Here is a 12,314-nt window from a genome sequence, read left to right as displayed (position 1 = left end):
CTTTTATACCTAGGCTTGAATGCCACTCACTCAGAATGATTCTTTCCCTGATCCCTCACCACCACGTGCACGGAAAAATTAGGTTTCCGTGTTATATTGTGTCATAACATCCTGTAGTTTTCCGTTATAGCACTGAACATAATTTCAGTTATGTTTTCATTTGTGTGCTTATATTTAATTGTCCATCTGCCTGATACATTTTAAGCTCCAAGAAGGCAGGGACACAATTGTAACTCAAGAATTAATTGTAGATTAGTTGGTTATGTCCTTCTCTTGCTAGAATGTAAGCTGCATGAGAGCAAGCCTGTGTCTATCTTGTCTCTTGCTGGCTCTGGTGTCTAGCACAGTGTTTTAAATAAAGCAAGTACTCAGTAAATATTTTTGAATTGAAAGATTCTTTGAAACGATTGCTGGTGCAGTCCTGCCTTCACAGAGAGGAAAGGGCATCCTTTTGCTTTGTACAAAGCAAAAAGCCCAAGGTGGTGTAAAAAATTCAAACCTGATCTTGACCAAGTCAGTGGTCAATGAGAGTCTGATTTAGAAAAAAGAGTAGTGTGGATCAAGGACAATTATGCAAAGTGTGGACATTTTTGCAAAGCATATTTTTGACAACTCTCTAAATTTCTGTTAAAAGCCAGGATGGTGAGGGAGTAATGAGTCAAGATCTAGCCCTAGAAGGAAAGAAGCTATAGAAAAAAGGTGAAAGAATAAGGATTCCTTTTTGATTGCTGGACTCCATTATCCATATTCAAAATGGGTGGCATCAAATATTGGGCATAAAAGAGACACTGAGACAACAGACAAGGGAAGAAAAGTGAGACCGGCCCCATACAGTAGAAGCTACGGAAAGCATAGCTGTCAGTTCACGTAGGGTGCCTGGCACTCTGTTTATCCCCAGCTCTATGGCTTTTTGGCATGGGGCAACAGAGTATTCTCAGAATCAGTCTGCCACCTTGCTAGTGGAAAAGGGATTCCTAAAAACAGTACCACTGTACTTGGGTGACATAGACACAGAGACCTGGCTGGAGTGAAATTTGTAATTTGAGGGTAGCAACTTTTATTGTGGCCTATTATCAGGGGCTCAGGGCAGGCAGAAATTGTCCCAGACAGACACCCATGCTTAGCAGGGTAAGTGTCTACAGCAGGGAGAAGGGAAGTTGTAGGAACTGAAAATGTTATAATCCAGTTGATCAATAAATATTTGTTGAGCACCTCATATGTGCCAGACACTAGTGATTCCATGGAGTACTAGACAGACATTAAATAAACATACAAGATCTCGGATAACAGAAAAATTGATGTCAAGTTTTAGCAATATTATAATAGTCTAAGTGCTCAAGTTAATTTTCCCCGGCTGTTTTATGCTGGTTCTGTGGTCTGATCAAGAATTATAATGCACATAGTAACTTGTAAGAGAGGAATAAGACAGAATAACAGACTTTAAAATATATGTGTTCATGAATATGACAGTTATCAGAATTGTTAACATTTGTGTTGATATCAGAGGAAAAATTTTGGGAAATCATTTTCTGCTTGTGGCTTGCCTGATGGAGACCCCTAGTGCAGGGATGGAAATCGATTTCACTCTAAATGCCAACTTTGATTTTTGCTGCCTGGAGTGCTGTGTTAAGAGGGATTCTGAGGCTGTGTCTAGGCTTCAGGTACAGAGCACTGTGATTAACATATTTGACATGGGCCCAGGATGTAGTTACAGAAGTGCTCATGTCATAAATATGTTCTCCTTGTGCTTTGTGGTAACAGAACTTACTGTTTCCCCCTCTACTAATTGAAATCAATTCTTTTACTAGGTATTCAACAAATATTTATTGAAATCTTAGATGTGCCTGGCAAAGTGCTATACACTGGAGATACAAAGATAAAAGGACATAAGCCTTGCACTTAAAGAATTTACAGTCAAATAAAACAAAATTACAATGTTATTGCATTAAAAAATGCCACGTTTCCATGTTTGGACAGTATTGTGAAATGCTACATTTTCTTTCTATTTTTTCCTCATCAAATCCTAGTGAATAAAGTCTGCTCAATTTAATGAAATTTAGTTAAATACTAAAAGTAGGCCGAAAAATGTCATTCTCAACTCATTTGGAGTTCAAGATGAAAAATCTTGCAAAATTCATGAATTGTAGTGAATTGTCATCCAACAGAGAATATTTTCATCTAAAGACATGGGCTACACTGAACTAACAGTTGTATTTTAGCATATATTCTCAACCGCCCACAGCAGCAGCAACAATGGTAAAATATATCATTGTGGTGTGGCAGCTGTTCAGAATAAAGATGGAAAAATATTCCAGAAAAAATGTCCTATTAACAGTGTCTCTGCATATATAGTGATCTCTCTGCTCTTCTTTGTCTTTATTTCCTCTTTCCCTCCTTACCTTCATTGTCATCGCTGCAGATTATACCAGAGTTTTCTTGTTTTTCATTGAGGATCATGGTTCTGTTCCCTTTGTATGTGGTGATTAGATTCTGTTGTGGGTCAATGACTGGGAAAGAAAGGAGCCCTCACTTTCTCCCTCTGTGACTGTTTAACCCTTTCCTTATCTTCAATACACCACGTATTTAGTAACTCATTCTCATTCAGCTTGCTCCCTTTTTCTTCTCTTTGTCCACTACTCGTACTGACGTATGGCTGTTGTTTTGCTTCTGACTTTTAGATGAGAACATAGTTGGACATTCTCCAAAGGAAGGTGAATCCATGTGAAGTGATCTTTAGACTAACCTTCAGATGTCTCTTGAAGATTGGGGGATTGACCAGTATCTTGGCAACAGACAAATTTGCCTAATCTACTTCATGGGCCATATTTAGGTCTCACTGCTTCATTGCACTTGAGACCCCTTTGCTCTTCAATTCTCTCTGAAGATGAGGAAGGCAATGGAATGGAATGAGTTGGATTGTTGAGTACCATTTCCTTATCTAACATGCTCTCTAGTCTCATGACCTGGGTAAAACTCTGACACTGACTATGCTTCTGACATTCAAAACTGGGCTATACCATCGTGCGAGTAGTCCAATATAAATCCGTACTCTGTACTTCAAACATATCACTTCCCCATGTCTTATAATGGTGACACTCCCATGTACTGTCACTGCCTCAAGAGATATGGTAAAATTCTTGTTTTTACTGGACTACAAACTATTCAAGGGCAGACAGGGTCTTGCTATTTCTGACTATTTCTGGCTCTAGTACCACACTATTAGCATAGAGCAGATGCTCAAGAAATTTTACTTGAATGAATAAAAACTATACAAAATGATTTTAATTTAAAATAGTAAATAAATGTAACAAGAACCATTTTTACAACCTCCCTCCCCCAAAACAGAGTGCAGAAATTTGCAAAATCAATGATGTCAATTTTCCACAAACTGCTGAGAATCATTTTCAAGTTTATGATTCCATATGCTGCTGTTAGATTCTGTCTTCATCCCGGTTTCTACCTTTCCTTCTCTCACCTGCCCCACCATGCTTCATTACGACACATTACAGAGGCTGATATGGAAAGAGAGCACACATTTCCTCATTCACAGGGTGGTGCTGATCTGGACAAAGGAAATGAATCCTAGAGGCATGGATTAATTTAGGATGACATTGCTTGAGATGATATCACATGGATCTTCTTTATTCAATGAACCCTAGGTCTTTGGGAGGCACAGAGGGGTTGGCTCTTTTAAAAAAGTCACAAATGGAAAAAGACAATAACATATGTTGGGAAATGTGACTTGCCTTATAAATAGGCATAGCAGATAATTAATTGCATGAGGAATTCAGATACGGCACAATTACTACTAAATCTATCCTTTTCCTTACCTCCTCTTCTCTGCCATCCATCACCTGGATGCCATAGATTCTGAAAGGAATTCATGCTTTATGTTTGTCTCCTTTGAGGCATCTTTTAAAGGGCAGTTAATACAAAAATGGCTAAATTATCCAATTTTGTTTTAAAACGTGTAGCATATTACACTCGTTCACACTACAGCATTAAAGACATCTGCTGAGAGAGATTTTAAAAGTGCGACACATTATATCTGAACATCTGGAACAAAGATGAGTTAATTGGGGAGAGTATTGAAAGGAGGAACAGGTGAAAAAAAGTGAGTTCAAGAATCCTGGAAAATGTATGTGTGTGTGTGTGGAAGAGGATGTTCTTCATAGCGGCAAAAAAAAGTTCCTAGACACACAAGTGGGTAAACGAGGTGGTCTTGAGCCAAAGCTGCCTGAGGCGTGATTCCTAAAGGCATGTTGGGAGACTCCTGCTATACATAAATATCAATGACCATCCATCGTAGTATTGTGGTTTCGGAAGGGATACCACTGGGTGTATTTTGAGATGCACATATTCTTTTCATAGTTCAGGCTATTTTAAGAAATATCAGTGATTTAAAAAAATAATCTCTTCTTTATCAATCACCCTTTATTCCGTTCCACCTATTTTATTTTCATGTGGCAGCATCCTTTGGAGCTCCTATGTTCTATAAGGAAGGGCATAAATGTTCACCAAATATCTATCATGTGACAGACACTGTGGTGAGCATTTCAGTATCGTGTCATTTCCTCCTCGCAACAGCCTGGTGACAGAGCTTCCCCCCGTTTTACAGATGAGGAGACAGAAACGGCGTACTTGCCCCAGGTCTCGGAGTGAGAGGCAGTGCCAGCCAGGTCTCTCTGATCCCGCTGTGGCCGTGCAGAAAGAAGAACTTGATCTCATCTGTCTGGAGTGCATTTCTGTCAGGCTATGAGTTTTCAGACCTTCTATATTCCATAAAAACACACACTCTTTCTAATCGCTAAAATGTAGAGTTCGGCTTCCTCTTCCCTGTAACTATTCTGTAGCTTTTGATTTCATAGACTTTGGTCATCTTTATCATCATCATTTTTCTTCCTGGGTGAAGTGCTTTGTGTGTGAGCCACATTTTCTGGTCCGTTCTCTCTAGACTTTCCATGGGCCTTCTCTAGCTCCCCTGCATTTTTCTTTAAATTGTGTCTACTAGAACTGCAAAAAAGGTTACTGATGCATAGGATAATGATTTTTGTTTTGTTTCCAGTACTTGGCCATGATGCCCAGAACATTGTTACTCTTTGGAGTCGGCAGCAATTCTTTTTTTGGAGAACATAAAAGGTTACAGATGATGCTTAGCAGCTGGAGGTCCATCTCAGACCTCGGGTGCTCGAGCGTATACTTCTAGAAGGGTGTCCAGGTGTGGAGCACTGGGGCCTTTTATATGGCTGTCAAGTGTGTCCATTTGCCCTCCCTTCTGGCTTCTCCAGCCCCAGCTCACATCACACAGCCCCTCACCCAGTGTCCTCCAGCCATGCTGGCCTTGTTTCAGTTCCTCATAGCTGCCAAGTTCCTTCCTATCATAGACTCTTAGCTCATGCTGTGCCCTTTGCCAAGACTGCCAGCCACCATGCCAGCTACTAGTCATCTTCTAAATTCCAGTTTAAATACTGTCCTCTCATTTTGTACTTCTCCTTCATAGCACCTATCATAGCACGTTTGCAAGTCAGTAATTATCAATGTGCATGTTTGAATAAGGTCTATTATCCTGATGCATTACAAACAACTCCACGAGGGCAGGGATTCTCTTGGTTACCTGTGTAGCCTCAGCGCCTATCATAGTATTTGATACTTGGTAAGAGGTCAATAAATGCCTGCTAAATGAATGAATAAATTAAGAAAGGAAGGAAGTAATGAGCCTGTGGACATAGTTGTGCCCACATCTGGTTTCAGTTCCCACCTTCAGCAAGGAGTTTATAACCAGCCTCTTTCTCAGGTGATGGAGGCTTAGTGTCATGTCTGTCTTGGGCTTGCAGATGGCCAGGTCTCTATAGCAGAGGTCAGTGAAGCCAGGAGAGAGTGAGAAATGAAGCTGGCTATAGAGGCTGACTACATGGGCAGCCGCCTGGTCTCTTGCAGTGTACTGGACACGCCAAACTCAGGTGCAGTTTGGGTAGGCAACAGCAACCAGAGGGGTGCCAATTTGGCAGCAGGATATAGCAGTGGCAATTCTAGCCACCAGAACATGTTGGAAATTCAGATAAATGGCAACATCGTGGCTCTGTGCGTTCTCTCTGTTCAGACATATCCAAGCCAGGGAGCTGGAGTCCTGAGAGCAGGACTCAGTCTTCGGGGCTGGCAAGAGTGAGGCAGGTGGGCTCAGGAAAGGAAACGGAGCCCTAGGCAAAGCAACTAGGGCAGGAGCCGAGGCTTTCCTGTTAATGGGCCCATCCCAGCAGGCGAGCAGGGCCAGCTAACAGGAATGCTAATACAGTTCAAAGGTTCTACGAGTGCTGGGCCTCATCCCCGGCACCCAAAACCCAGAGGATGGACAGAAGTTAGGGTCCTCCTGAAAAATGCTCAGCCTTTGCATTTAATTCCTGAATATTTTACTGACTAGTTGTGCATTCTGGGTACTGAAAAATGGGCTCTGTGGGAAGGACCATGCACTTCCATTTTAATACCTAATTCTTTTTTTAATTAAAATAATTTTTATTACTATAAAAGCAGTTTTATGCACATTGTAGAAAGTTGTAAAATACATCAAAGTAAAATTAAACTAACTAAATAAAGTGCCATATTCCAATCACCCACAGATAACAACCTTTATCCTATTTCCTCCCAGATCTGTCACTTTTTTTACAGGAATGAGATTTTGCATTATATGCTTTTTGCTACCCGCTTTTTTCAGTTAACAGATTCCTCTTTTCCGGTTCAAGAAATGTTAGTTTTATTTGATATTCATTCTATATTCATATTTCCCCAATTGTCCCTCCCAAATTTTGTATAGCATTCTGTCCAAACCAGGATCTAATCCAGGGCCACACTTTGCATCTAGTAGTTATGTCCCTTAAGTGGCTTCGAATTGGCATTGTCCCTTTTCCTCCTAACACCGACCTGCCGTCCTGCAGAATATGTCACTTTTTGGATTTGTTTGGTTCCTTCCCAGGGTATCATTTATGTTGTCTCCTTATGTCCTGCATTTCCTGTTAAGTGTCGGTTAGGTTAATTCTAAATTATTGGTGGATTCCCGTTAAATATTTTTGGACCAGAATGCATCCTAGATAAGCTATGTAATCTCTTTGCATCGCGTCAGGAGAATCATAATATCTGCTTGGCCCGCCGTTAGTGATGCTGAGCTTGAATGCAGGACTAGGGTCCTGGTTCTTTCTAGCAAGATTCCAGATTAACACAGCAAGGACGTGACTCTCTTACCAATTTCTAACCTGGCTCCACTCATTGCTACTGCCTCCACCCCTGTCTCCAACCAGTCCTTATCCTCATAAGCACCTTTCAAGCAAGAAAGACAAAAGGAAATAAAGACGGTAAAATGATGGTACGAGGCTCAGCATTCAGACTGGGGAGGGGAGCCACTGGCTCTGGTTTCCAAATGCATACTGATTCCACTGCACAAGATGTCAGTAGGCAGGATGCATATCCAGGAGCATATCTCACTCTAGATTCCAGTCTTCCCAGCTATTGCCAGGGTCAAAATAACTTGGCATTGGTGTCTGTACACATGACAAGGCAGTCTGCTTAAGACACGAATGTTCTCACAAACAGCTTTTGAAAAAGTCATAAGCTTATACAGAAAGCTGGCTCAACCATCTTGTAAACTGATTGCACCAAAAAAAGAACTTCAATTTTTTTACTCGCTGTGCAAAATCTGGGAAGAAGGAGTTAAAATTATCTTGTATGATATTCAGCCTGGGAAATTGGAGACCAGCACTGAGGTCCTGCTTTGTTTGTTTGCCTCTTTTTAGTTTTTTAAACACTAACACTATGCAATCTTGGTCAAGTACTTTCAACACTGAGTTTCCATATTCCCCATCTATAAAATGGGGATAATGACACTGAGAGTTTACGGCTGTTGTGAGGTTTAACTATATCTGTGAAGCACCTATATTACGGGGAGTACCCAGTTCCCTTCTCACTCATCTCCTAGGATTACCATCCTGAGATTACCAGTTTGCTTCCTGCCATACCCAGCGCTGATTCTGGAGGAGGCAGGGCCTACAGGTGGAGTCCATTCGTATATATAACTGGAGGTAGCTGGGAAAGGTCAGAGTATGGGGCTCAAGGCAGGGGCTGACTACTCTTTTTTTTAATTATATAAGTTTCAGGTGCACAACGTTACAGTTCGACATCTGTATAAGCCACAAAGTGATTACCCCCCAAAAGTCTAGTTGCCATCGGTCACCCTACAATTGACCCCTTTCACCCGCCCCTTAGTCTCCTTCCTCCCTGGTAAGCAGCAGCTGCTCTCTGCACCTAGCAGTTTGTTTTCATTTAGTTTTGTTTGTTTGTTTTGTTTTTCGTTTTTAGATTCTACATATGAGTGAAATCATACGGTATTTGTCTTTCTCCTTCTGACTTATTTCACTTAGCATGATACCTCAAGTTCCATCCGTGTTGTCACAAACGGCAAGATTTCATTCTTTTTCATGGCTGAGTACTATTCCATTGTGTATGTGTGTGTGTATATCTCATTCTTTTTAATTGCTGAGTACTATTCCATTTCTTCTTTATCCTTTTATCCATTGATGGATACTTAGGTTGTTTCTATATCTTGGCTCTTGTGAATAATGTTGCAATGAACACAGGGATGCATATATTTTTCTGAATTAGTGTTTTCATATTCTCCATCTAAATACCCAGCAGTGGAATAGCTGGATCATATGGTAGTTCTATTCTTAATTTTTTGAGGACTCTCCATACTATTTTCCATAGGGCTGCACAGATTCCCAGTCCTACCAACAGTGCATGATGGTTCCTGTTTCTCCACATCCTCTCCAACACATGTTATTTCTTGATTTTTTGAAAATAGCCATTCTAACAGGTGTCAGGTGATGTCTCATTGTGACTTTGATTTGCATTTCCCTATAATTAGTGATGCTGAACATCTTTTCATGTGCCTGTTGGCCATCTTTACGTCTTCTTTGGAGAACTGTGTATTCAGATCCTCTGAGGGGCTGACCACTCATTGTACGAGCTAGCATTTGATTAGAATGGTACACTGTTGGGCCTTTTACAAAAACCGTGTGACGTGATTTTTTAATATAGTTATAAACCTCAAATTTTATTGTTTTTTATTATGTTTGGGATATTAAAGACAAGCCTAGTCACTTAGGGCCCAGCAAGAGGAATGAAGCAGTTAATATTGCATCTTGACATTTCACTCTCTCTCTCAAGCACTAAGCCTTGCACATACATGTTAGTCTAACAAAACCAGAGAAAGATGGCCATTCTATGACATTTGGGGCTTGATCTGGCTGTTCAAAGGGTAAGTCTGAAACCTATATGTTGCTAATGAGAAAGCTGGGAAGTCGGACAGTGCTTATTGTCCTCATGAACGTGATCTAGCATTGCTATTTTTGGGGGGGGTGGGGAATGTAGTGAAAAGCTTTATGAATAATCTTTATTTTTGTAAAAAATTTGGTATGGCCAGTAGTTACAGTACTCAACTCTAAAATAAGAGGCTAGTGGTTGGACTGGTTGTAAGTGGACTCGAGTCACACAGACTAAGTTTGAATTCTAAGTGCTTCACTTCTAAGCAGTGTGACTCCAAGCAAAGACTGGACCCTAAGATTCACATGGCCTCTGGGAACCTCAGCTGTTCATTTTTAGAGGAGGATTATTGTAAGTACAGCAAGGTTGAAGTGAGTATTAAATTGGATAATGTAAATGAACCATGGTACCTAGTACATAGTAAGGATTCAAAGATTGGTTGCTATTTTAATTATCTTTCCCAAGTGAACACTTTATAAATACTCACTTTGCCTAGAATCTTTATCCCCACTCTGACTCTCAGCTCTTTACTATTGTTAGTCAGATGGGTGAGAGGCATCACTCCTTAGAGCCAGTGTTGTAATTTCTGCCCATCAGGTGTATAGTGGGAATTCTTTTTCACAGCTTTCATTAATGGGTTGGCAAGTCTGATAAAGAATGAGGTGTTCTAGAAAGTGTTAATAATTTTGTTTACCATATGTATGGGATTATTTGAACCTTAAAGCTTTAGGGTGCTATCACTGTTCATCATGGAGCTGGCCACCTTTCCCCCTTCAAAAAAATAACCAAAAATTGTACCTTCCAAATTGAATGGGCTGTGTTAATAGCTATCATGTGGGGGCTTCTGTTAAAGCAAAAGGCCACACATAATGTAGTAAAAGTGTGGCTACTGAATTTGAATTACATCTCTTTTCTCTAGTCTACACTGGCTTTTCCATGTGTAATTTAAGGTATTTAGTGAATATTAAGTTTTTCATGACTAATGTGTCTTCTGAGGTCTAAGCAATAACATAAAGTGGAAGTTAACAACGGGCCTCATTTCTTGGTTCTGAATTTTTCAAGATTGTGATGTTATCAACATTGTACAAGACATGGACAGAAATGGAAGAGTTAACAGCTTTATTCCTCCACCCCCAAACCCATTACCTCCAGCATCTTCATGCAATATTTTTAACTTCTTAAGATTAAAAGCTCATTATCAATGACTGGGTATTACATGTCAGTTCAGCCAGTCCAACTGAGCTGAAGTTATTCTGGGTGTTAAAGTCTAAGGACTACGATTTTGTAGGACAGGGAGAGATGGGTACAGAGACCTGGAGTCACCAACCCTACAAATAAAGACTTGTTTGCCCTTTGTGCTTTTTCCTAGAAGAGCCATCAGGCAGTGACTTAGAGGACGAGAACTTTGGTAAGTCGTAGTCTGAATGTTAAGTGCTAAGATAGTCTAAGAATCCTTCAGGACAATCTATCTATTAAGAAATACATGATCTTTTCAAAATCTAGCAACACCTAAATATTTAGTTGCACAGACAAGTTGCTGATGAAGATTTTTTGGGTCCTTCTTACAAGTGGCTGAGTTCTCTCTCCTGAAGGGATTCCCTCTCTTTAGAAGTTATAAAAGAATCCCCCAGGAAGAACATCACACAGCTGCTGATGCTTCATTACCACAGTTCACTTCATACGTGTTTTCTTCCCATCCTTCCAGCTCGGCTTATGACCTTGACACATGTGTCTTATTCAAATCTCTCTTTCTAATAAAGATCTCCACTGTCAGGCTTCTGTTTCATGACAGTCCGTTTCACTCAGTCCTCTTCTTTTTGTGACACCTGGCTTGCTCCTCAGTCAGCCCCTTATAATTGAGTTTTAATACTCCAATTGTGGTCTGTGGACCAGCTGCGCGAGCATCACCTGGGAGCTTGTTAGAAATGCAGACTCTCAGGCCCCAGCTCAGACTTACTGAATCATAATCTGCATTTTCACAAGATCCTCAAGTGGGTCATGTGCAAATGAAGGGTTGAGCAACACTGCCTTCAAGAATTGTTCTTCGGGCTGGCCCAGGGGCATAGTGGTTAAGTTTGTATGCTCTGCTTCGGCAGCCTGGTGTTTGTGGGTTTGGATCCCAGGTGTGGAACTACATACTACTCATCAAGCCGTGCTGCAGCAGCATCCCACATACAAAATAGAGGAAGATTGGCACAGATGTTAGCTCAGGGACAATCTTCCTCAAGCAAAAACAGGAAGATTAGCAACAGATGTTAGCTCAGGGCCAATCTTCCTTACCAAAAAAAAAAGAAGTGTTCTTCCCTTACACACTCTCGTCGCCCCTGAGATAATGCAAATAAGTACTTTTCTGCTGTGACTTACAGCATTACTTGGATCCCAAATCCTTAACTAAAAAGATTATCAAGTATGTACTTTCCTGCCTCTGTTCTCAAAGCCCCTTTACTGACTTTTGTGTACTTTAGATTTACCTATGTAGATTCTGTCATTTGTTCTCACACTTATATGGCATTTTATAGTTTTCAAAGTTCCTTCACACAGATTTTATTATTTGATCACATACGGTCCTCTGAGGTAGAAAGGTAGGTAATATAATCTTTTGTAGAAGCTATTTTGTAAATTTCCATTTGTGATTTTTCCAGGGGTGAAAAATGTATCTGTAGTTTTTTTCCTACTTTGGAAAAAAATAGAAGCCAAGCCTTGTTGGGTTACCAAAAGCCAGTGAGTTATTCTGACTCAAAATGTATCATGAATCAAAATCATGTTTTACTGCTCAGTATGATCAGTTATATTTTTCTTCATAAACCATGGCTTCTTAATTAGGATAAAGTAATTAGGCCTATAATAAGATCCTCGTCTTTCTGACAAGATTTTTAAGATAAATGAGCCAATGAAGAATAAGCACTCCATTTCTGATACAGTAGCCTAAGGAGAGAGGGACCACCGAGTACTGCTTCTGCTAGGATGGACAACAGTCAAAGGAAGGGACAAAGTCCGACATAGGATAT

At 40.4% G+C, this 12,314-nt stretch overlaps 1 protein-coding gene across 6 annotated transcripts in view; it reads left to right on the top strand.

Moving 5' to 3' along the window:
- Positions 1-12,314, top strand: part of SLC44A5 (solute carrier family 44 member 5) — a 316,204-nt gene that overhangs the window by 147,499 nt on the left and 156,391 nt on the right. For 2 of the 6 annotated variants that reach the window (XM_044749425.2, XM_070486607.1), the window contains exon 3: positions 10,676-10,714. The exons of the other annotated variants lie outside the window; for them this stretch is intronic. In XM_044749425.2, coding sequence (XP_044605360.1) covers positions 10,676-10,714 — 39 coding nt within the window. The remainder of the gene's footprint in view (positions 1-10,675; positions 10,715-12,314) is intronic. 6 annotated transcript variants of the gene reach the window in all.

This window comes from Equus asinus, chromosome 16, assembly GCF_041296235.1.
Source record: "Equus asinus isolate D_3611 breed Donkey chromosome 16, EquAss-T2T_v2, whole genome shotgun sequence".
Taxonomy (NCBI): Eukaryota; Metazoa; Chordata; class Mammalia; order Perissodactyla; family Equidae; genus Equus; species Equus asinus.
This window is presented reverse-complemented; position numbering and strand designations above follow the sequence as displayed.